Source organism: Phytophthora cinnamomi, assembly GCF_018691715.1.
Source record: "Phytophthora cinnamomi strain GKB4 chromosome Unknown Contig49, whole genome shotgun sequence".
Lineage (NCBI taxonomy): Eukaryota > Oomycota > Peronosporomycetes > Peronosporales > Peronosporaceae > Phytophthora > Phytophthora cinnamomi.
In genome coordinates this window covers 835207-859808 of record NW_027150982.1, presented here as the reverse complement: position 1 = coordinate 859808, position 24602 = coordinate 835207, and the positions used below count along the sequence as shown (strand labels likewise).

Sequence of the window (24602 nt, the reverse complement as noted above, 5' to 3'; positions counted from 1 at the left end):
TTTCGCGCAGGACGAGCAGGTGCTGCGTTTGACACGCCGGTAGAAGAAAACTCCAGCGAACAGGTGGGCGGCCGCTCGCCGCTGGCCAGCTCGGGGGCTTCGGTGAGGTGAGCGAGGACTTGCGAGGCGCCACGTTCCCAGCTTTTCGCCAGCCAAAGCGACGCGCTGTGCAGGCAGCAGCTTGTCGGGAGTTAGGAGACAGTTCGATTTCAGCAGATACCGTACTGACTATATTCGGTTTTGCTGCCCTCAGTATGCTCGCATACATCTGCAGCAGCAACAACCCCACACGCCGATCAGGTCCGAGGAGGCGAGAAACCGCGTTCATTGCCCGAGGTGTGTCATAGCTGCGACCTCGCATATAGAGGCCCGCCCCACACCGTAACGGCCCCCAGGCTCGCAGCGGACAGCTCCGGCAGCGCCGACCGAGTTCACGGAAAGCGCAGGCTCGCCCCACCGTCCCACCCGCGCGACTGCAGCAGCGCGGCCGGCAGTGTCCGATTCGCGCCAGCCATGGACGTGGGCGCCGAGGTGGAAGTGCAGCTGGCGCCGCAGACCTGGCGCCGCGGCCAAGTGGTGGACCGCTACGCGGCCCCGACGGGCGCCGTGATCGTCGTCAAGTTCGAGGACGGCAGCGTGGCCGAGCGCCTGGTGCCGGCCGACGCCGGCCAGAGCGCGCCCGACGTGCGCGTGCTCGTGGCCGGCCAGGGCGCGGCGCTCAAGCTGGACGTGGACGACCTGACGCAGCTCATCGAGCTGGACGAGACCACGATCCTGTCGGCGCTCGAGACGCGCTTCTCGCAGCACAAGATCTACACCAACACGGGCGCCATCCTGCTGGCCGTCAACCCCTTCCAGAAGATCGCCGACGTGTACAGCACCGACACGCTGGCCAACTACCTGCTGTCCTTCGAGGCGCGCAGCAGCTCGCTGCGCAACAAGGGCAGCGACCCCATGCCGCCGCACATCTACCAGGTGGCGGGCGAGGCCTACAAGGCCATGATGCTGGGCCTCAACGGCGTCATGAGCGACCAGAGCATCCTCGTGAGCGGCGAGAGCGGCAGCGGCAAGACCGAGAGCACCAAGTTCCTCATGGAGTACCTGGCCCAGGCAGGCGCCAACAACCTGGCCGCCTCCGTGGCCGGAAAGAGCCCCGGCGGCATCGCCGCCAAGGTGCTGCAGACCAACATTTTGCTCGAGTCGTTCGGCAACGCGCGCACGCTGCGCAACGACAACTCGAGCCGCTTCGGCAAGTTCATCAAGCTGCACTTCACCAGCGGCGGCAGACTCACGGGCGCCAGCATCCAGACCTACCTGCTCGAGAAGGTGCGCCTCGTGTCGCAGTCCAAGGGCGAGCGCAACTACCACATTTTCTACGAAATGGCCATCGGCGCCGACCCCGCCGCGCGCAAGCGGTGGTTCCTGGATCCACCTAATGGCCACTTGATGCCCTCCGGAGACCACGAAGAGGTGACGGAGAGCACGCGCCAGTTCCTGCACTACAGGTATCTGAACCAGAGCGAGTGCTACCAGCGGCGCGACGGCGTCGCCGACAACGACATGTTCCGGCGCGTCAAGGACGCCATGGACATTGTGGGTTTCACTTCCACAGAGCGCGCGGGTATTTTCGACATCCTCGCGGCGCTCATGCACATTGGTAATTTATCTTTCGAGCACGATGAAAACAGCGACAGGTTGGGTCAGTCCATGGGCCCTGGCGCGGGCAAGTCCGACTTGGCGCCGAGCTGTATTTGGTCGCGTGACGCGGCTGCTACGTTGATGGCGGTGGATGCTACTAAACTCGAGCGCTCGCTGAGCGTGCGCCGAATTCGTGCTGGTACAGATTTCGTGAGTATGAAGTTGTCAGCAGCACAAGCTAATAATGCCCGTGACGCTCTTGCCAAGGCGTTGTACGGAAAACTTTTCGACTGGATGGTGAAGAAGATTAACCATTTCCTCAAGATGGACGACAGTCAAAAGGCCAAGGGTGGCTTGCATTTTATCGGTATCTTGGATATCTTTGGCTTCGAAGTGTTCCCTAAGAACTCATTTGAACAACTATGTATCAACTTTGCTAACGAAACGCTGCAGCAGCAATTCAACGACTACGTGTTCAAGGCGGAGCAACGCGAATATGAGTCACAGGGCGTGGACTGGAAGTACATTGAGTTCTGCGATAACCAGGACTGTGTGAACCTTATTTCTCAACGACCGACTGGTATTCTATCGCTCATTGATGAAGAGTGCGTCATGCCAAAGGGAAGTGATACAACATTGGCGTCGAAACTGTATCGTGCGTGTGGAAGCCATTCACGCTTTGAGGCTTCTCGGATTCAGCGGGCGCGTGGCCTTTTCACGATTGTACATTACGCAGGTCACGTTGAGTATTCTTCTGATGGGTTCCTGGAAAAGAACAAGGATGTCCTCCACCAGGAAGCTGTGGATATGCTTGTGTATTCTACGCGAGAGGATAGCTTTACGCGTACATTATGCGAGGGCCTTGGTGGCTCTCGTGACCGCGCCAAATCATCACCGCGTCAGCGTGCACAAACCAGCAAGCACCGCGGTGCGAGTGTGGGCCTTCAGTTCAAAGAGCAACTGACAACTTTGCTCGAAACGCTGCAGCAAACCAATCCGCATTACGTGCGATGTCTCAAGCCAAACGAATTATGCAAGGCTGGTATTTACGAGCGCGAACGTGTGATGAACCAATTGCGCTGCAATGGTGTGATGGAGGCTGTTCGTGTGGCAAGAGCAGGATACCCGATCCGACTACCGCATGATGAGTTCGTAGCTCGGTACTTCAGTTTGAGTAGGTCGAAGAACCCGCTTCTTGCTAAAAAGCAAGGCACTTCGTTCGGATTACCCGACACGGACTCCGATGAAGGCATGGCAGTCGTAAGCAGCGAAGCCAAGGAGCTGTTAAAGGGTTTGCTCGACGTGATCCCGAAGGAAAATGATGCAAACCCGCAGGGAGCTTGCGAGCGCCCCGACCAAGGTCAGTTTGCCATGAAATGCATTTCTGTTGGCATCCAGATGGGATCGACGAAGATGTTTATGAAGAAGCCAACGTACGAGTTCCTCGAGGATTTGCGTTCTCAGCGCTTGCATCGCCACATGCTCAAGATCTTCCACGCCGTGTTGTGTGCGACTGCGCGTGCTCGATACCTGCGGTATCGCCACGCCGTCCAGACGCTCCAGGTCCGATTCCGGTACAAGAAGCTTCAGAAGTTGCGCCGTCGCCGCCAGATAATGATGATCCGAAGGAAAAATGCGGGCAAGGTGCAGGGCTTCATTCGGACGGTGGTGCAGCGGAAGAAGTTTGTGCGTTTTATCAGTGTGGTGCGGATGCTGCAGTGCCGTTTCAGGTATCGCCGAAGGATGCGGACGAAGCGCATGGAGGTCGATCGTGCTCGCAAACTTGCAGACTTGAAGCGGGAGAAGCAAATGCAGGCCGTGACCCAGTACACCGAGGGCTCCACGGCTTCGTCCGACTCGTCATCTCCGCGCTCTCTGACCTCGAACTCCAACGATATTGAAGGCTCCGGTATTTCAGATGTGTCGTCCGACTACTCCTCGGACGATGCATTCGCCTACAAAGACAAATTCCCGAAGCACAACTTGAACACCGTGGACGAGCAGAGCAGCCAGTTGATGCCTCGTGCTTCTCACCGCGTTTCCCTCCGCAAGTCCCAGTCGATTGACTCCATTACCCCGTTGGGTGGTTTCCGCGCCTCGCACGCTCACAATGGCGGGCTGCCGGGGCACAACGGCCACATGGTGCACACTCCCGGATCGAGGTCGCGCCTGCCGTCGCGGAAGTCGTCGTTCCGAAACACCCGTTCATCTCGCGCCGTGGCACTGCCGAGACTCGATGTGATCCAGCACACGTCCTGGGTCAACGACGAAGATCGCTTCAGCTGCCATATCTGTAACAAGCGCTTCAACATGTTCAAGCGCAAGCACCACTGCCGCGCCTGTGGCGAGGTCATCTGCAACAGCTGCTCCCTGTATCACCGGATCCAGTCCCGGTCCATGCGTGTATGTGTCTCTTGCGTGGCGTTCCATTCGCTGGACAGCCCGACTTCGGCCGGGTCGACGGGCTTCCTGCGTCCTGGCGGCGGCAGCACGGTCTCGTCCAACTCGAGCCGGAAGACGTCAAATGGCTCCGCTCCGGACCGCAACCGCAGCAGCACGCTCAGCAGCGGCGTGTGGCTGAACCCGTGGCCGGAACCGCCCTACCCGGTGGACGAGGAGGAGCGTCTCGGTGTGCTGCGCGAACTCAACATCCGCGAACTGGGGCTGTCGGGCAAGTTCAACATGTACTGCGAGGTGGCGGCCAAGACGATGAAGTGCCCGATCGCGTACGTGAGCATCATCGAGGACGAGGAGCAGCTGCTGGTGGCCAACATCGGCATGGCGCACACGACGCTGCCCCGCGAGCTGTCGTTCTGCGCGCACACGATCTGCCAGCCGAGCGTACTGGTGGTGCTGGACACCAAGAATGACGAGCGGTTCCGCGAGAACCCCATGGTGAAGGGCGACAAGGGCGCCGTCAAGATCCGCTACTACGCCGGCGCCACCATCTTCTCGCGCGACGGCCACGCGCTCGGCACGGTGGCCGTGCTGGACACCAAGCCGCGGCGCGAGGCCGACCAGGAGCACATCGGCATGCTGCAGCACCTGAGCTTCCTGGCCAGCGAGAAGATGACGCAGAGCACCATCCACGAAGATAGCGATAGCGAATTTCTATGAACCATCAAGTAAGTGAGATTGTCCATGTGAACTCCCAGCAAATACAAGTAGTACAGTGCAACTTCAACCTCGTTATCCGCCGCGGTACATCCCTCACTCTCACCGTGTCCAGTTGTCACAACGTAGACAAACTGTGCAGCTTGTACTATACTTTGAGTTTGTGTTAGCTGTAGCTGCAACTGGGGTGTATGCACTGGCGTGCGGTGGCGAGGAACGCGGGGAGAATGGTCCTCCCTCGAGTCGCAAAAAGCGACATAGTATCCTCCGAAACTTCAGCCTCGCTGCTGGCCCCACGCTGCCGCCACTGAGCCCAGGCTGGGCTCAGGGCAAGCGCCGAAAACCGATTCCTCCAGCCAGAACGCATTGCAAACGCCGCTCAGACAGACGATCGCTGCAGTGGGGAGCTCCGTAAGAGAGCCTGCGTGTTTGCAGACGCTGGGGCCTTTCTCGCCCCCGTCCCGGAATCGGCCTGCTGTTGCTTGGCGAATTCCGGGTTTTAGTGGATGCCTGATCTTGAAAATGGGCCCAACATGCAACGAGTTGCAGTTGTCCCCGCCGATCGAGTCGTGACGGGTGGCGGGTATCCACTGCCGAAAGTTTGCCTTGTCAAGCGATGTCGCCTGCCGGCATAGCGAGCGACATCTGCACGATGGAACGCTCCAAACAATCCCCCAACCAACCGTGCGGTAATAGGGCTGTCCCGCTCAGATTTCCATTTCCAGCGAAAAAACAACCACCCCCATTCGGCAACGCGCCAAGTCGCTCTGTAAGCTCCAGTTGCCGATTCGCAACCTAAAATTCGTACCTACGTTCGATCGCGCTCTCTTTTCAACTTGAGACACCTGGGACTGTACAGTATATCTCGCTCGTGACTCACACTGGTAAACTCTCATCCCGTCATTCGGCCATTTGCGACGCAGCGTCCAAGTCTCGCTAAGCTTGCAACGGTGTTGCGTGGGGCGCTCTTCCGCTGCCTGCGCTCTGTGTGGGGCCGGCCTACCTCTCCGCGCCGCTCTCCCTCCGCCTCCATGGTGGCCGGCCAACTGCGCGTGGCCGTCATCGGCTCGCAGACCTGCCACGCGGGCACGCCGCTGGCCTACACGGTCTACCGCACGTCCGTGAACTACCGGGGGCTGTGCTACCACCGGCTCATCCGCTTCAGCCACTTTGTCGCCTTCGGCAAGAGGCTCAAACTGGCCAATGGCGCCGATCCAGTCACCGTCAAGTTGCCGCCCAAGATCTGGTGGAGCCGCAAGGCTTCCCTTAAACCCGAGACCGTGGAGGCTCGCCAAGTCATCGTACGTTTAACACTAGCCTAAACTTTCGAAACGGTTAGGTGGTGCTAACCATTTTGCTGTTGCTTTTGCCTTTTAGTTGAACGAGTTCATGCAACAAGTTGTCAGCCGCCCGCTGACCCCTCGCTCCGAGGGGAAACTCACCAAGCTGCTGCAGATAGGCGACTACGCCCCCGAGGAGGAGGAAGATCGGGTCATCAACAGCAGACTCAGTTCCAAGCAGCACAGTGCCACACCCACCGAGCCCATGGACCGCAACCCTTCCATCCAGACCGCCGTCGCCGAGGACGAAGAGGAGGAAGAAGTTGCGAGTGTGCAACTGCAACACGATTCTCTAACCGACACGAACCAGCAAGAGGAGGAAAAGGAACTGCAACAGCAACTGCAAAATGGTGTTAAAGCACCTTCCTGCCAGTTCCAGCGTGAGGAATCAGAAGCCTCCACCAATCCGGCGTCGGACGACGTGGAGCCCCGCGAGGAGCGGGCGCTATCTGCGCCGTTAACACCTCCGTTGCAGGTGTCCACTCGCCCCATGAGCGTGTCGCTAAACGCTCAGAACGTCAAGCGGGTGGAGTTCGAGACCGGCAGCAGCGACGCGGAACTCTTCTCGACTCCCAAGGAAGGAGCGACAGGCAGAGATTCGGTCGGCAGCGCGTCCGACTACGCGTCGACCCCCGAGCGGCTCTACTTCGGCCAGATCAAGCAGTGCATCGCCAGCATCGAGGACCTCGTGGACAGCAGCCGCCAGCTCGAGCTGCGCATCCGCGAGAAGCAGGCGCGGCAGCTGATCTGATCCATCACTTGCAAGCAACACGTGCTGCAGTGGCCGCAGAGAGGAGCTCTTCAGTATTTATCGACAGCGTAGACGCGCGCCCCGCCCCCCAAGTAAATGTCGCGACGGACCACATAGCAACCCAACATGTTTCAATAACAGGCGTGCCGTCTTTTGAGGAAGGTGCTTCGCAGTTGTGGTCTTTTTGGTGAATCTTCAACGTGTTGCGGTGCTAACCATCCTCAATCATCGTGACCATACAGGTAACGAAAAGCGATGGGGATCGTCCGTCACAGGGCAGTACCGCATGACGGCGCAATCATCGAGTGGTGAAAGGAGGTGTTCAACGCGCAGAACTACAGCTGCTGACCCTGGACGCTGTGAGAAGCTGGCGCTCGACACAAGATTCACAGCTATAGCTCCTAGTAGTTGCAAGTACATCTACTAAACGAGGCACGCTACAGACCGTGCCCACCAGTAACCCCTACGAACAGTTAGCATGTTCCATCATTGATTTTCATGGAAAGCTTTGCGCGGGATTTGCCTTCTCTTTGGGTCAACCTTTATAACCAATTCAGGGTCGATGTGAACCTTGCTTAGTGGTCCGAGACTTCGAAAATGCTACAGGAACAACAACAGTTCACGCTGTCATCGTGGAAATATCCCTTGGATATCTGGAGATAGGACGCCGAATCGGAGGACATGCGTGCCTGCATCGCCATGAATTAGCCGAACGACTTGGCTAGTCGAACGTTAACGCTTTTGTTGAGAGAAAACACCATTGGCGATGTATCTTAGATCACGTTGGACATTTACGACATGGTGGACAGACTCTTATCGCGATGTTTGACCTTGATGTCAAGATCACTCGACGAACGAAACCGCGCTTTCCACAAAATCATGCGTTCGTAGTGGCGTTATTCGTATCGGATCAAGAGTTTCGAGCGGAGATGACTCAACTCGAGGCATTTGTGATTCATGACGCCGACATTCTCAGTTACAATTCATCCCGTAAAATTGTCTGCAAGTAGTACAGCGCCTCCGCAGCCGTCGGGCGATCGTCAGGATTCAGCGCCACGCACGTATTCGCCAACGCCACCATCGAATCTAGCGCCCGAGGGGAAAACTCCACGCGGATCTTGCCCAACGCCACCATCTGCAGAATCGCCGTGTCCAGCATCTTTCGACCCGAGTCACTGTTTTCCTTCGCGTGCGCGTACGGCAGCGAGTGCAGATCGAGCTCCGACAGCACCACTCCGAACGAGAAAACATCGGCTTTGCCGTCATACCTCTCGCCCATCATGACCTCGGGAGCCATCCACAGCGACGTGCCAACACCTGCCGTCATGGTCTTGTCGACACGTTCTCGAGAGATGCCGAAGTCCGTGAGCTTCGCCTCCAGGTCGGAGGTCAGCAAAATGTTCTTGGACTTGAGGTCGCGGTGCAGCACCGGCGGGTCGAGCGAGTGCAGGTATGTGAGTGCGTGAGCCACATGCAGTGCGATGGTGACCTTGGTTCGATCGAAGCCAAGTTCGTGGCCCTGGGCTTCATAGGATGCGAGCAGTGCGCGCAGGTCGCCGCCTTCCATGTACTCCAGTACTGCGCAGAGGTCCGAGAGGGAGTCCCACGCGATGCCGACGAAGTGTACGATGCGAGGGTGCTCGAGCATCGCCAGCAGTCTCACTTCATCTAGAAAGTCGTTCACGTGTTTGATACTCTTGCGGAGTTCCGGCAGAAGCATCTTGAGCGCGACTCGCTGTCCGTTGTAGAGTCCGTAGTAGATTTCGCCATATCCTCCGCGATTGATCAATTGTTGAGCTAGAACCTTCTCGCGCGGAATGCGGGACGTCGCGATGATTTCGTCATCCCAGAGTCCAGCAAGACTTTGCGGGCCCAGTCCAATTGAACCGGTGAAGTCGGTACCGTTAGTCTTTTGTCCCGATTTCGGAGAAGAAGCGATGGCGTAGCCACCTTCATGCTTGTCACTGCTGGGACGCGCCTTGGATCGTCGTCGATACCACAAACATCCGAAAGGAAGAAGCACGATAGCGACCACAGCAACAACAATGCCAGTGATGGCCCCAATACTGATAGTAGAGCCTCCGGTGTCCGCTTCGACAGTAGTGGAGGTACTGCCACTACTGCTGCTAGTGATCTTGAGAGCGTTGGAACTGGCATCCGAGACATTTGCACTGATGCTGTCTGCGGTGCGGTGCTGAACTGCCTATCGATGCGCTGGCACTGGCCGATTCATCGCCACCCAGGCTATAGCTGGAGTAGATTTTGTACGTTCCGTCGAGGCAAACTGATTCATCCTGGGACGAGACGTTCTTGCCACTTGCTTCAATGGCCCACCACACATTTTCTTCTTCGCAGGTGCTTCCGTTGTACACTGTGATGTTAACAGCCCTTGTGGTGTCGTCGAGGCTTACGATGAACGTCTTCGTACCTTTAAGATTGCTGGATGCACAGGTCTCGGATGCTGGGAAAGCATCGAACTGCTTGAAATCATTGCACCCACTGGTGTATGTTTCCAGAACCACAAATGGAGTGGTGCGAAAACCCTGAATCACGTAGTCGAAGCGATCTTCACTGTCAATACACGTGGACGAGGTGTAGTACGTGTCGCCTTCCACGCACTCGGATCCAGTGCTATGTGCGCTGCAGTTTGAGGGCTCCAGAATATCAATCGCACTGGGTAACCCAACACACTCGGCCTTCAAGTAGATTTGCGAGGCAAGCATGCTCATGGTGACGATCCAGGCGATTACTTAGTACAGCTTGGTTACTGCAGTTCCGTGACGACGAGGACTCTTCTTCGGGGAGTCGTGGTGAGAGCAGAACTTTTCCTCTTGTAAATTGGCCCTTCCGGGGCTTGGTTGGCGGTCGCGGTCCACGTTTCCCGTCTGCGTGTACCATACACTACGGCCTGCGACTCAAAGCGCACAGTTTGCGCCGCAAACTCACCATCGCCGCAGGTTGTCGATGTGATTCACATCGTGAAGGCCGGTGGATTCCCGCAGACAGGCAATGTTTTGCATTGCACCATGGCGAAGACGGGGTCAGGAGCCTGACAGGCGGACAAAAGGACCGTCCGTCCAACTTGGACTCCAAGAGGGAACGACACATCATTGATGCACGCAGGCAGCCCTCCTCGAGGGATTCTGCAGGTCGGCGACCTCGACCGTCGAGAAGCTCACAACTTCATGAATGGAATTTCCATCTCATTAAGAGTATGGAAATGGTGATGTGACACTCACCAATTCGGCAACACCAACGCCGCATCAATTTAAGCAAGGCCCAGTAGGAACCTTTTGGTGATCGCCAATTGTAGAGCCTACTTGGATACAAGTCGCGAATGACCGATGCAACAACTTCAACAGGTAACACGTCGGCCACACGCAACTTGCGTGACGCAGGACTGCACTGCAAGGTACTTTTGGCAATACAATAAGGATTGATATGTACTGTAGAATAATAGTCAGAGTTCCTCGCGTAGGGCTAGAGCTCTTGAGATAGTATTGTATGCAGCCGATAGAGCGCTTCGGCTGCTGTCGGTCGCTCCGCCGGGTCCAGCGACACACACGCCAGGCCCAAGAGTACCATCGACACCAGCGAGTCGGACGAGAACTCGACCCGCAACTTGCCCAACGCAACCATCTGCATAATGACAGCCTCGGAGATTTTGTGGTCGGAGTCGATCTCGCCGCAATCTTTTGCGTGCGAGTACGGAAGCACGTGCACGTCCAACTCGGACAGCATGACGCCGAACGAGAACATGTCGGCCTTGTCGTCGTATTTCTTCCCGAGCATCACCTCGGGTGCCATCCACCGCGACGTGCCGACGCCCGCCGTCATCGTTTTGTCAGCGCGCTCTCGAGAGATGCCGAAGTCTGTGAGCTTGGCGTCAAGCGCAGACGTGAGCAGAACGTTCTTGGACTTGAGGTCTCGATGCAACACTGGAGACTCCAGCGAGTGCAGATACGTGAGTGCGTGGGCCACGTGCAGAGCTATTGTCACCTTGCTGCGATCGAAACCGAGTTCATGGCCATGAGTTTCATAGGAATTCAGCAACGCCCGCAGATCGCCACCCTCCATGAACTCCGAGACGACGCACAGATCCGTCAGCGAGTCCCATGCCACTCCCACGAACTGGACAATGCGCGGGTGTTCGAGCGTGGCCATGAGCTTCACTTCGGCCAGAAAGGCATTCACGTGCTTGACGCTCTTGCGCAGTTCTGGCAGCAGCATCTTGATCGCGACTTGCTGCTGGTTGAACAGTCCGACATACACCTCACCGCCTCCTCCACGGCTGATGCTGCGCTGGATGATGACCTTCTCACGAGGAACGCGCGCTGTGGCGATCACTTCGTCGTCCCACAGACCGACCAAACTAGCCGGCTTGACCGATCCGCTGCCGTCATCACCCAGCGAGTTCGTCGTCCCTGGAGCCGTCGACGAGCCCTTCTTCGGACCTCCCGACGGGGACTGGAAGCTACTGAAGCCATCCTCCTCCTCCTGTTGAGCTCCGCATTTTTTGCGGAACCGGCGGGCGATATAGAGAGCGACGACAACAACGAGCACCAAGGCGGCGGCGGCAATGCCCACCACCGCGCCGGTGCTGATACCTGAGCCGCTCGAGCCACTGCTGACAGTGTTCGCAGCGGCTGAACTGCTCGAGCCTGAAGATTGCGGACTGGCGGCAGCGAGACTGCTGGAGCTCCCGTCGGCCCCACTACTGCTCAAGCTCGAGCTTGACTCGGCCGCACTGCTGTAGAACTTGTAGAGACCTTGCTGGCAGGAGCCCGTCGAGAGCGCCGCCTTGTCCAGCTCGAAGTAGAGCGACGGCTCCCCGCCGCACGCGTCGTTGGGGTAGAGCGCCACCACGGCGGACCCGTTCGAGTAGAGGCTGGTGATGACCGACTGGTCCCCGAGGCCAGACGAGATCTCGCAGCTGCCGGACGCCAGGAACACGTCGGCCTCGCCGAAGGACGCGCAGCTCTGGTTGTCGTACGTCTCCATCATGACGTACGTGAACTCGCCGAACACGGCCTTGGTGTGCGCGAAGCGGTCCGACACGTTGCACGTGCGGCTGATGTAGTACGTGTCGTTGCCGAACGAGATGTCGCTGCACGCGTCCTCGGCGCAGTTCGCCGACTCGTTGTACATGGCCAGCACGTCGGGTGATCCGGCGCAGTTGTCGCCCGAGAAAACCTCCACGGCCTCCATCGTCACGGCGCGCGTGCGCCCCAGCGCAGCCACAGCCAGCGAGACCCAGCACAGTGCCTGCATCGCCCCGCCAGGAAACCGCGAATGGACCCCTGCAGAGGACGTGGGCCCCACGCCCCCACGGTGGGGCACTCTGGACTTCACGGCGTTCGATGGCTACATTTGCGCTTCTTTGAACTTGCGCCTCGCTCAGACACCGCCGGCACCACTGTCCGCTACTTCGAGCTCAGCACATCGCGTTACCAGCAGTGAACTGCACAATGGACCGGGACTTAACTGCGGTGTATGCACATGCACAGTCTTGCCTCGGAATTCGTACAGTGCTTCGGCTGCTGGTGGAGGGCCACTGGCGGTAGTCGCAGCGCTACCAGCATAACAGACAAAGTGCCGAGGCTTAGCCTAAAAAGACTCTTAGTCTCCTAGGCAGAACTCCTAGGCAGAACTGCTTCAATTCATAAACTGAAAAGTTCAACTTTTCAGCATGTTCGTGGGCAGACTGCAAACATATTTAACGTTAGTTCTGAAATGCGAACGTTAGTCACCAAGAATTCGATTTAAAACAATATTATTGATAAATAAATTCATTTATTTTATACAAGTACGACTATACGTTCACTAATTAAAATTTGATACAATAAAATATATTTACAAAATTATTTCAATTTCACATATATTGTAATATTGCCTTTCCAGGCTCAATTAATTTATTCACTGCGGTGTTGCTGTGCTGGTATGCTGCATCAGTTTGCTGCTGTGCCGTACTCGCTGCCAGTGGCAGCTTCATGCGAAGCCCTTCGGGTGTGGCTACCTTGACCATGGCTACCTTGACCATGACGACATTTGGCGTTCAACTTCAACACCGTCTTCATTAGTGGCTGGAGCACTGCATTGCTTGTGGTACCAGCTCGTGGAAGATGGCATTCAGCTCGTGCGTCATGGTCTCAGGCGCCAACAACAGCGCCGTGACCTCAGCGTGGGCTGATCCAGCAACGGGGTCACTGCAATACCCGACAGGCGGTGGAGAGGAACGCATGCGGACATGACTCCCAAGGTGTGACTCGTGACACACACAGCCCACAAAACATGCCGATTCGGAGCTCATTCCTGTCGAGCCGTCCCACGAGCTAGCGACTCGCTGCAACTGGGACTGCGATGAGATTGCCGAGCATCCCCCTACCAGTCAAGGCAAACTTGAACACAGAGATGAGGTCTACACTTGGCTCCCTGCGTCATGCGAACGTGAATGTCAAGCAGTGTGCCACGGTTGCCGCGCGCGGGCGATGTGTATCCAAGCCAGCTTGCAGCTGTTGCTAGGCATGATCGGGCCGCCAAATTGGCGCTGCCACCACGACGTCGATGGTCTCGGTGGGGACCGCGGCTCGGTCTCTCGTGCGGACTCGCCTGCTCCGGCAATATCCTCCCTTCCTACGGGAGAACCCAAGCCAGGTCAGGTCAACGGGGGAGGAAGGGCAACTTGCCCCTTGCCCGGCAAGCACTGTCGTTGTGGCCACGCTAGTAGCCGACTGGCAGTGTCACGCAAGGCCGTCGAAGAGGAGTGGACTTCGCTGCGGAGGCAACACAAAACCTTCCCGCGGCAGGGTCTTTGCACGAATTCGAGGTCAACTCGGTTGATCTGCTGGATCTGCTGCAGGATCCACTGATCTCATCGCGTGAGCTACAGCAGCGTCGCCGACTTGCACCCGCGGAGACGGCGCAGCAGCAGCGTTCACACTGTGAACTTCACAGTGTGAGCACTGCAGTTGCAGTGCTGCAGACTTGTGCCGGGGGGTCACCTGCAGCTACGCCGAGCCCCGACTCCGGCTTGTTTCGCCAGCTGCACCGCCGAATTTTTGACAGGTGATTCCACACACGTGGCATCCCAAGTGTCAGCGTGCTCCAGGTCGATCGAGGCGCCAAGCGGAGCGCTCTATCCAGCAGAGAGCAGGGCGGCGCGCGGGTCAAACCATCAGCGTCCCCCGCGGTTGCTGCCCAAGTGAACCCCGGGCGTCCTCCTATGCATGTATGTCTGCATAGATGGCATCCCACTCTCTGACTGATGGGGATGCGCGCCCAGGGTCCGCTCCAGCAGCTGTTCCCCCCTTGTCGGTCTCTCGGTCACGCGCCGCCGGCGCCGTGTCATACGCGAACGCGCCGGCAATGGAGGAGAAGCGCAGGCCGCACGACAAGCCGCGGCGGCGGCCGCTGCCGCCCATGCCCCGGCCGGTGTCCGACTCGGTGCTGTCCTTCTTCCTGGACTCGCCGTCCTCCTCGACGTCGAGCTCCGAGAACTCGGGCTCGCGGCTGCGCAAAGCCACGAGCGCCGAGGGGCCCGTGGACGTGCGCCGCACGAGCGTGCGCTCGGGCGTCATGCTGGACTCCATGCGGCGGTACGCGCCCAGCGCCGCGCTCAGCCGCAGCCGCAGCGACGGCGACCCGTTCCTCAGCTCCAAGTCCAGCGCCGGCAGCAGTTGTCGCCTCGTGCCGCGCTCGACGTCCAGCACGACGTCGTCTCGATCCACGACCACCACCATGTCGTCGCTCAAGTCCAGCAGGTGCAAGAAGCGCCCGCGCAGCCTGGCCAACCACCTCGGCGGCTTCCTGCTGCACTCCGTCACGCCGAGGGAGTCGTCGATCCTGCAGTACACGTCAATCGTGTCGCCCGGGACCCACACCGAGTACGACCTCGTGCTCGAGGACTCGATGGTCCCTAACGGCGGGGACAGGTGGACCGTCTCGAGACGCTACTCAGGATTCAGGTCGCTTCGCGATGAACTGGCGCGGGTCTTCGACCGACGCAACCACCCGGGAGCGGCGGCCGACAGCAACCACGCCCACTGCTCGCACTGCGCGCCGATGAACGAGGCTCTGGACAAACTCAGCGCCAAGTATTTCCCCAAGCGGCGACTCTGGGGGTCCAAGAGCTCCAAGGTCGTCCACCAACGTGCCGAGCAGTTCTTCAAGTACCTGCAGGGCCTGCTGGCCCTCGCTACGAACCCGTCAACGCGGCGATGTCCGCTCGTGGCGCTGGGCTTCGCGGTTCAGCTGAGGACGTTCCTCACGCTCGAGCGCGAGCCGTACCGAGGTGTGCCAGGCGCGTTTGGGGGCGGGGCTGTGCCGTTCCTGCTGAGCGAGATGACTCTGCTGGAAGCGAGGCCAGACAACGCCACCACACTCATGACCATTGACGAACTCGACGCAGCATATCCAGATTCCACCGGCGATGAATGCGACTTGGAACACCACCACCACCCAGACGACATGTCCTCAATCAGCGACTTGCCGTCGCCTGTGTACGTGCTCGAGGACCAGGATGAACTCCGTTCATGGGACGAGCTTGAGCAGTGGGAGGAGATATCCGTCGCTAGCGCCGACTGGGGCGCTGGTAGACACTAAATTGAACCATAGACAAGGTACACTACCTAGCAGCACAACGCACAAAACGTATACTAATTCACAGCCTCAGCGCCAACGCCAGCAACTTCCTGAAGTCCATAGGAAGACTTCTGAGACGAGTTGGTGTTGGTGTCTGGAAGGGCCTTATTCCACGCATTTTTCTGGCTATCCTGTCAAGTTTTTGGGTTTCCGTTGCTGTGAATCTCCTTTTGCTTTTTCGTCGGTCTTCGATCTTCTGTGCAAGGAGACGACAGAGGCCGACGTCCATTTCAGGCGTCGCTCTTCTGGTTGAGCGCTACTATGATCACACTGACGTTATCGTGCGCAAAGTAGGCCTGAGCTTTGAGGACAAGCTCCTGAGCTGCGAGCTGCACGTCGCCGTGGGTCTGCAGCTTACGCAGCACGAAGTTTACTGCCTGCTGTGACGTCAGGACATCGAAGAGACCGTCACTAGCGAGCAGCAGGAACTGGTCCGACGGATTCACCAAGTGCTCGACAACATCGGGTGTCACGACTAAGTGACCATCCTGCTTGTGCGCCAGGTCACCAAAACCGCGCGAGATCTGCAAAATACCATCGAGCCGACCGTTGTGAACAAAGCCACCAGAAGCTTCAATGCGCGCTTTTTCGGCTGGGAGGGAGGCCTTGTGGTCTGTGGTCAAGTCGATTGCCATGGCATCTGCTGTACACAATACAGCACGGCAGTCACCCACGTTGGCCACGTAGAGCCGGGTAGGCTGGTCCTCTTCGTCGTCTTCGTCTTCATTGAACTCGTCGTTGTTTTCACCTTCCTTGGCCTCTCCTGCTTCTGCATCACCATCCTTGGCACGCCTACGCTTCTTGCGCTGTTTGGCCACCACAGCAAACACACTTGCTGCACCTGAGAACGAGATTGGCTGGAGTAAAGCTTTCATCTCATCTCCGCAAACAACTTCGCCGTCAATCTCACAACACTCGCCTTCGGTAAGACTAGGATCTGCCCCGGCCTCACTCCTGAGGTACCGTTGCAACTCCTCCGGAGCCATAGTGCGCTTGCGTTTAGGAAGTACGCTGAGGTTTTGTTGCTCCAAGATTTCATTGTCGACCGCCTCGCACACAGACGAAATACAGCTCACTGGGGATTCCACGAAGCCGGCACCCTCGTTGAAGAAGCGGTGGTGCAATTCGTTTTGCAGCTTCACAGCCGTACTGGTACCATTGTGACCGTCGTAAACTGCGAAGAAGGCGAGTGAGGTGTAGGAGTTCGCTAGGGCGACCGGGTAGCGCGACAAATCGCATGTAGTTTGTCCAGTGCTTCGGTCTTCCATGTATGACCGCGCTCCCTTCGCTTCAGCGTAGCCTGACCGAATAGAAAGCGTCAGATTTTCTCGAATTTTGCTGCTCACGTAGACTTGCACGATGTCCAACAGCGGTGCAGGAGTTGCCATCGACATCGCCGATGAACTAGAAGCCATTGAAGCCAACGACCCGAGAGTGAGAACGTTTCCACTGTTGTCCACGTCTAATGAAGACGACGAGGCATTCATCATAGACGTTAGGGATGGCTTGGATGTGATGATAGGAGCGATTTCCTCATCGTCGTGGCTCATGAGATCAAGCTGATGCGTCGGTGAGGTGATAAGCTCACTAAATGTTGCATCAACATCCACGTCGCATTCAACATCAGAGTAGTCAGAATCGTCCGAGTCGCTGTCGGCGTCCGAAAGCCCCCCCAAACCAGACGTGTGACTGCTGTTTGCGCGGCTTCTATCGCTGGAGTGGTGGTGGAAGTGTCGCGAGGAGGCACCACTGCCCTTGCGCATAGCCCTGTGACCCAAAATGTCATCGTCGTCCTCATCATCAACTTCCGTCACCTGCACGCAGTCAATGCCTTCCATGTCAAATTCCTCCACATTTCCATCGTCAGTGGCCACAGATCGAGATGAGCTGCTGATTGAAGCGGCACTTCCGTTCGAAGATCGACGACCTCCGTGGCCTCTGCCCAATGTGCTGCCCAATACGCTGCCCATTGCACTACCCATTGCACTGCCCATTGCACTGCCCATGGCACTTCCCATGGCACTGCCCATCGCACTACCGCTACCTGCGCTGCCAAGCCTGTTGGAGCTGCCAAGTCGGCTTCCGCTGCCAAGCTTGCCAGCGCTTCCCAACCTTCTAGGCTTACTCGATGCAGACGAGTTGGTTGAGCCTGCCCGACCGGGAGGGAGCAATTCGCGACCTGAATTTGAGTGGGTAGGCACTCGCGAAGCCACAGAGAAATCGTCATCTCGCGCCTGGAAGAGAATCTTGCGAGTTTGATAGTCACCGCCCTCATCGCGGAACACTTCAGATGTAACCATGAGGAAATCTTTCTTTCGCGAGAGTGACCGCTTCATCAAGTCCGCGTCCAACGACTCCGCATTAGAAAGACTGCTGCTAGAACGCCCCGCGCTTCCTGCTTCGCTGGATGACGATAGACTGCCACGTTCTTCAACGGGGATTGCTGCCAATTCGGAGAGTTGCGATACAGATGTGAATGACGTGCGACCGAAGCCTTCCAGATTTCCTGAGTCTTTGTGAACTCGACGGAAACTCGTTTTTTTCACCAACAGCGAGTTATCGACCGAATTGCTTCGACCACTCGGGAAAGAGCGTGACCTCGGTGAGTCGGATGTAGGCGTATCACCACCCACAGTAGAAAGTGACGAAACTGATGATGCCGATGAAAGTACCGATTGCTCTCTCACTTGCCGGAGTGACGCAGCTGAGGATGCACTTGGGTAACGACTGCGAGAAGTGGGCTTGGCAGCTGGCAAAATAATTTCCGTCACCTTGGCACGATCCACAGAGAACGCCATACGCTTCTGCTCAATTAACAGCTCGCGTGAACGCTCAGACAATTCTTTGTGACCATCCATGAGCTGAACACGCTTGTGGTGGCGCCATGCGCAAATAATGCGAGACACTTCTTCACTCGACGCTCGGCTAGGACTCATTGACGCTGTACTGCCGACCGTGGCAACAGACGACGTGTTCGATGCTGATGACGGGATACGCGAGCCCAATGTTCCTGATACTGGTGTGCCAGTAAAATAACGTCCACTGTTAGTACGCACGACACCAGCGCCAACACTTTGCTGCCGTGTCTTCACTAACTGATGGGCTTGAGCAAGACTCTCCGTCAACCGCTGATCAATGCGCTCCGGAATGTTCTCAATAGCACGTTCGCTTTCATCCATAGACACAGTGAGATCCTTCTCCGGTGTGATCAAGCCAAGCGGTTCACTGCCTTCCTTGGTAATCCAGTCATGCGTAAAACACTCCTTGAGGGAGATGCGTAAAGCTGGGTCTTTCGTAAGCATGCGCTGTAGCAAATTTTTCAAATGCGGTTCCATCGTGCGCTCCACATCCTTCGGAAAGCGTAGCTCCACGCGCTGTACACGCTCCGCCAGAAGAATTTCGTTATCTGCCATCCATGGCGGGTGACCAATTACCATCATATACAAGGTGGCGCCAAGTGACCATACATCGACTGCGGGGCCTTGGTAGGTGGCATCAATATCAAACATCTCGGGGGCCATGAATGCAGGGGTACCCTTTGCTCCCGAGATAGTCTCCGTCTCGTTCATGATCATTCGTGCCGTACCAAAGTCAGCAATCTTGGCTATACCCTCAGAACTCACAAGAATGTTCTCCGGCTTGATATCACGGTGAATAACCTTGTGAAAGTGCAAGTACTGCAGGCCAGTGAGAAGATCGCGCATGTACTTACGAGCGATCGGCTCATTCAGCCGGCGGGCCTGTGTAACTTCCTCCATTAGGCTGTGCTGCACATATTCCTGAACGAGATACATCTTCTGGCTGTTGGGATCATCGATTACCTCCACAAGCCGTACAACATTGCGGTGGTTGAGCTTCTTCATAATAGCCACTTCACGACGCAGCACATCGTACAACTGATCCTCTTTGCCAGCCATGCGCTGTACAAACGTCTTGTGCATGATCTTCACAGCATACATTTGTCCATCCTCCTGGCTTTCACAGAGTTTGACGCGACCAAATGTGCCTCGGCCGAGATCGCCCTTAATCACGTACTTGTTGACCACAACCTGGCCGTTTTTAAGCCGCTGCTTTACAAGCTTTTTGGTTTCTGTCGCCTTCACGGGCGAGGTGGGAGCCGGTGGCGGTGCCACAATGGAGCCTGACGAACTGTTTGCCCCGGAGCCTGCCTGTGGTGTGGGAGCATTGGTAGCCGCACTATTAGCACGCTGCTGCAAACGCAGTCGCATAGCACGCCGTGTAGCCTTCTCGACATACGCTTCCTGAATAAATCGTTGGAAGTGGTCCGATAGGAGGCATTTGTCGAAGTCCTCCTTGCTCAGATACAAACACTTGACTGGACCCACGGCTCGCACCGAGGCAGTGCGAGGCTCACTGTAAATGAGCGACATTTCACCGAAAACGTGGCCTTCATAGAGCCGCGTCAATTCCTTTTCGTACGGCTTTTTGTCAGGTCCAACGGCCTTTTCCGACACAATAGCCTCGCCACGCGTGATCATGTAGAATCGCGTGCCTTCATCTCCCTGGTGAACAATGTACTCGCCGTCACTGAAGTTTGCCGGTCGCAAGCACTTCAGCACGATATCCTGATCCTGAGCACTCAGCCTTGCGAGCAACGGCACCTGCTGCAGCATCAAACTCAAGTGAACTTGGCCAATGTGCTGGAAATCTTCCTGTGTCAGGTACAGCAGCTCAACGTCGCCAACAGCGCGCACGGTGGCGGTACGCGGGTCATCGTAGATCAGCGCAAGCTCGCCAAAGTAGTGACCTGCGCGCAGGTGCGTGATCATGCGCTCCTGTGTTTGCCCCGCGCTTGTCGGCGTGGATCCAGTGATGCTGTTGCTGCTAGTGACGACCTTCTTGGTCACAACGGCTTCGCCCTTGGCAATCATGTAGAACCGCGAGCCGCGCGTTCCTTGCGCCACGATCACCTCTCCGTCCGAGAACTTGCACGGCTTGAGCGCGCGCACCACCTGCTCCTGCTGCATCTGGCTGAGGTTCCTGAAGAGCTGCACCTGCCTCATGACCTCGTACACGGGCATGTTGTCGCGCAGGAACGGCGTGAGCGCCACGGGCTCGTCGTCCGCGTCCTCCTCTTCCTCCACGTCGTCCGGGGAGCTGAGCCACGACGCCCAGCCCGTCATGCTGTGCTGGCTGCTGTTGCTGTTGCGGCCGCCGCTGCTGTGCATGGCCGAGAAGGACACGCTGTTGCCCGTGTGCGACGACACGGAGGAGCAGGCGCTGGCGTGCCGCACGCGCTTGGGGATGGAGGGCGGCGACAACACGGCGTCCTCCGGCTCGTCCAGCCAGTCGCTCACGAGCTCCTCGCCGCTGCCCACGAGGTCCTCGTCGGACGAGCTCGAGCTCGAGTCCATCGAGCGCGAGTCCGAGCTGGACAGGTAGCCGGACGGCGGCGACTTGGGCGACGCCACCATGTCCATGGACGGCCGGAAGCGCGACAGCTTGGGCGGCGCCGGCGCGCGCGACATGGAGCTGCGCCGCTTGAGCGGGTGCGCGTCGTCCTGCCTCACGGCGCGCGGCGGCGACGGGAACGAGTCGGCGGAGGACACGCGTGGGAAGCCGCCGTCCTCGTCGTCGCTCTGCAGCTCCAGCGGCTGCAGCTGGTGCGCGGACGGCTCCTGGTCGTGCGCGCCCGACGCGGAGCTCAGCGTGTCGCGCACCACGTCGCCCAGGCGCACGGAGCCCTCGCGCTCGTCCTGCTGCACCGTGTCGTGTCTGGGCGGCTCGAGCGTGGGGCGCGCAGCAGACAGGAGGCTGTTGGTGGAAGCGTCGGCGTCGGCGGAGGAAGGAGACACGGCTGGGGAGGCGCTGGACAGCTCGGCGGAGGGGGGAGTCCCCTCCGCGGAGACGTCGCTCTCGCGCTCCGTGCTCAGGCGCTGGCCCATGGAGGCGGCGAGTGCGGAATCGGAAGTGAAGTGGCCGGCTGATTGGCGAGGCGAAAAGATTGGGCCAATCAGCGGCTGCTTGCAGGAGCTCCAGATGAGATCTGTCAAGCAAGGGCAAGGCACGTTCGCCTTGGTGGCGTAATAGCTGAAGCTTTCCACCTCCTCGCCAATGTCTTACTGACCTCGCAATCTGTTACGAAGCCACCAGACCAGTTGAATACCAAGTGAACGGACTTGCGAACGCTTTGAGTTGCATAAGGGGATTCGCAGTTCGAACTACCATCGGTGGGGACGGTGACGGAGGCGGCAACAATGCTGCGGTTAATCAAGTGAAAGGAAGTTTTGACGGCACCGGATCCGAGTGGACCAAGATATAGGGTGCCGTGCTGGTGGGTCGGCTTGGGTGGCTGCAGCTAGACGCGGAGTAAAACGACATCAGTGGCAGGTTGCATCAATGGAGCTGCGACTTTGGATGCGTTACTTGCAGCCAGACGTCGCAAACGCTGAAAATCGGGTTGACCGTATCCTCGAGACAGAATTCTATCGCTCGCTCCATCACGGTACCCGAGGTAACATGCACCGGAGACCAAATTGTCGAGTTGAGTTTGAGAGCGCAGGCAAGTAGGTCAACGTGGGCAACGTGCATGTTTCATCGGTACGTGTGCTGCTTGCTGACTAAAGAAGTACATGTTCCATCCAAGCCGCACGCGACAGCAGCCCAGCGGCGTCGAAATCCAATGAGCATTGACCTCCCGTACAAGTCATCACCCCACCAAGGAAGAGCCCCAGCACCAAGCAGTTTCAATCATCATGTCCCTGCACTGCTGCGCTGTTTAGACGACTCGCTGGATGACGCAAGCTCAGGGGAGCTTTGCTGCGTGGTCACCACCTTCGTACAATCTCACTTGACATTTCGCCACTTGCGCCGCAGATATCCTATCACGCCCATGACCGCCAAGCTGTTCACGCCGCTGACCCTGGGCGGCAAGAAGGACCCCGTGCAGCTGCTGCACCGCGTTGTGATGGCGCCGCTCACGCGTCTGCGCACGGGCGAAGAGGGTGTGCAGAAGGCGCTGGGCGTCGAGTACTACAAGCAGCGCGCGACGACCGGCGGCCTCATCATCGCCGAGGCCACCAACATCACGCCCACAGGCCGCGGGTCCTGGGGATCGCCAGGGATCTTCGCGCCCGAGCAGGTCGAGGCCTGGCGCCACGTCACCAAAGCGGTGCACGACAAGGGCGGCAAGATGTTCCTGCAGTTGTGGCACACGGGCCGCATCGGCCACCCGCTCAACCAGCCGGGCGGCATCCTGCCCGTGTCCTCCAGCTCCAAGCTCGAGAACATCCGCGCCGGCAAGAAGATCGTCACGCGCGAAGGTCGCAAGGAGCCCGTCCCGCCGCGCGCGCTCGAGACCAGCGAGATCCCGGGCATCGTGGCCGACTATCGCACGGCCGCGGAGAACGCCATCGCCGCGGGCTTCGACGGCGTCGAGCTGCACGCCGCCAACGGCTATTTGCTGGAGCAGTTCCTGCACGACGGCATCAACGACCGCACGGACAAGTACGGCGGGAGCGTGGAGAACCGCGCGCGGTTCTTGTTCGAGGCGCTCGAGGCCATCCTCGAGAGCCTGGACTCGTCCAAGGTGGGCATCCGCCTGTCCCCGTTCGGCGGCAGCTTCGGCGACAAGGACTCGGACCCCATCGCCACGTACACGTACGTGCTGGACAAGCTCAACGACTACGACCTAGCCTACGCGCACCTGATCGAGCCGCGCGGCTACCACGTGCGTAACCCGCTGGCGCCCGAGAAAGGCTCGGCGCGGCAATTCCGCGACGCATACAAGGGAGTGCTTATCGCCGCGTCGGGCTTCGACCGGCAGTCGGCCGTGCAGATCGTGGAGGAGGGCGCGGCCGACGCCGTGGCCATCGGCCGTCACTTCATCTCGAACCCGGACCTGGTGAAGCGCTTCCAGACCAACAAGCCCGTAAACGACTTCGACGCGGACACGTTCTACCTTGGTGACGCGCGCGGGTACACGGACTACCCGTTCCTGCAGAACGAGTAGAAGGCATCGTAGTACAGTTAGACCTGCTTTTCGGAAGAGTATTAAAAAGGGTTAAACGGGTCTGGTTCGATATGAGGTCCGGGTATGTGTATTTGGCTGACCCGCCAGACCTGAAAAGTAGAACTCTATAGTGTGTAGTACTTATCTACTATTTAGAAAATGAATTCCCTAAAATTTATTTCAGAGCTCAGCGGCAGGGATTGACAGTAATTCGATTAAAACTACTACTCCACTGATACCTATATCAAAATGATGCTCAAAATGATGTAGTAACTAGTAATTTGGGACGATGTACCATCTGATACTACTGTAGTAACTAGTAACTCAGATCGACCCCGTGTATTACTATAAACTACTGTCGCGCATTTGAAGAAATCCAGAGACGTGTGGCAATCCCCCGCTCCCACAAAGCAGGAATTTTGGTTCGCCCCCACGCAAGCTCAAAGTGGCTAGAGTACTCAGTGGACTGGATCGCCGTGGCACTGCACAATCAGCGGAGGAGGGGGTGAGCAAGAACGAGTTTACTCCTTTGCTGATGGTTCGTCGAAATTGAGTAGTTTGCTGGCGTGTGGAGGCCCTCTTCGAGCATGTGGGCATTCTTCGTTGGTTTTGCGATGTTTGTCGCGTAAAGTTTCCATCTATCGCGGCCTTAGCATGCGTTTGGCTAGGGCTCAACCCTTCCAACGCATTCCAAGAGCGTGTTTGTCTCTACAGGGGAATTTGTGATGAGCAGCCTTCGGACGAGAACCGACAACGAACGTGCGGAAATGGAGGTCCTACTCAAGCATACCGAGCGGAAATCCGTCGTATGGATGACAGCGATGGATACAAAGGTCTGACGATGCAGGAGGTCGACCACTGAAACTACTAGGAATTACTGGAAATTATTACAGTGATATTACTACAGTAACGGAGATCCCCTGAAATGATAGTGATGTTACTACAGTAATTTGGTGGCCACAGCTGCCTATTAATACAGTAGTTTTGGGAAAATTCGTATTACTGTCAATCCCTGATCGTAACATTTGTCATTCTCTTCCGTTATGAATCCAGACGACATGACACGACTCTGGCATGCGCAGCGGCCTCGACATGTGTGCTTGCCGCCGTCGTCTCCGACAAACGCACGTGGCCCAAGCCTCCGCAC

General features: G+C 57.6%; 7 protein-coding genes across 8 annotated transcripts; 4 read left to right on the top strand and 3 right to left on the bottom strand.

The window, feature by feature from the left end:
* Positions 1-513: 513 nt before the first annotated feature.
* Positions 514-4755, top strand: IUM83_08248 (myosin-like protein; the record flags this gene model as incomplete). The annotated part of the gene is made up of 2 exons (XM_067932611.1): positions 514-2243; positions 2808-4755. The coding sequence occupies 2 exons, from the start codon at positions 514-516 to the stop codon at positions 4753-4755; spliced, it is 3678 nt and encodes a 1225-aa protein (XP_067790005.1).
* A 1028-nt stretch (positions 4756-5783) lies between these two features.
* IUM83_08247 (Phox homologous domain) lies at positions 5784-6843 on the top strand (the record flags this gene model as incomplete). Its single annotated transcript, XM_067932610.1, has 2 exons — positions 5784-6053; positions 6130-6843. 2 exons carry the CDS (start codon positions 5784-5786, stop codon positions 6841-6843), a joined length of 984 nt encoding a protein of 327 aa, XP_067789993.1.
* A 976-nt stretch (positions 6844-7819) lies between these two features.
* On the bottom strand, positions 7820-8563 carry IUM83_08246 (TKL/MLK protein kinase; the record flags this gene model as incomplete). Its single annotated transcript, XM_067932609.1, has 1 exon — positions 7820-8563. The coding sequence occupies one exon, from the start codon at positions 8561-8563 to the stop codon at positions 7820-7822; it is 744 nt and encodes a 247-aa protein (XP_067789992.1).
* Positions 8564-10323: 1760 nt separating this feature from the next.
* IUM83_08245 (TKL protein kinase) lies at positions 10324-12114 on the bottom strand (the record flags this gene model as incomplete). Its single annotated transcript, XM_067932608.1, has 1 exon — positions 10324-12114. One exon carries the CDS (start codon positions 12112-12114, stop codon positions 10324-10326), a length of 1791 nt encoding a protein of 596 aa, XP_067789991.1.
* A 2094-nt stretch (positions 12115-14208) lies between these two features.
* IUM83_08244 (Phosphatidylinositol 3-phosphate binding protein) lies at positions 14209-15444 on the top strand (the record flags this gene model as incomplete). Its single annotated transcript, XM_067932607.1, has 1 exon — positions 14209-15444. One exon carries the CDS (start codon positions 14209-14211, stop codon positions 15442-15444), a length of 1236 nt encoding a protein of 411 aa, XP_067790115.1.
* A 269-nt stretch (positions 15445-15713) lies between these two features.
* On the bottom strand, positions 15714-21389 carry IUM83_08243 (CAMKK/CAMKK-META protein kinase; the record flags this gene model as incomplete). Of its 2 annotated transcripts, XM_067932606.1 has the most annotated exons (4): positions 15714-17421; positions 18200-18224; positions 18536-19652; positions 19839-21389. In XM_067932606.1, the coding sequence occupies 4 exons, from the start codon at positions 21387-21389 to the stop codon at positions 15714-15716; spliced, it is 4401 nt and encodes a 1466-aa protein (XP_067789998.1). The 2 variants fall into 2 exon arrangements, with proteins under 2 accessions (XP_067789998.1, XP_067789997.1); XM_067932605.1 differs by lacking the exons at positions 15714-17421; positions 18200-18224 and adding an exon at positions 18409-18499 and having other exon boundaries at positions 18580-19632; positions 19924-21389.
* A 947-nt stretch (positions 21390-22336) lies between these two features.
* IUM83_08242 (12-oxophytodienoate reductase 1) lies at positions 22337-23455 on the top strand (the record flags this gene model as incomplete). Its single annotated transcript, XM_067932604.1, has 1 exon — positions 22337-23455. One exon carries the CDS (start codon positions 22337-22339, stop codon positions 23453-23455), a length of 1119 nt encoding a protein of 372 aa, XP_067789996.1.
* Positions 23456-24602: the final 1147 nt, after the last annotated feature.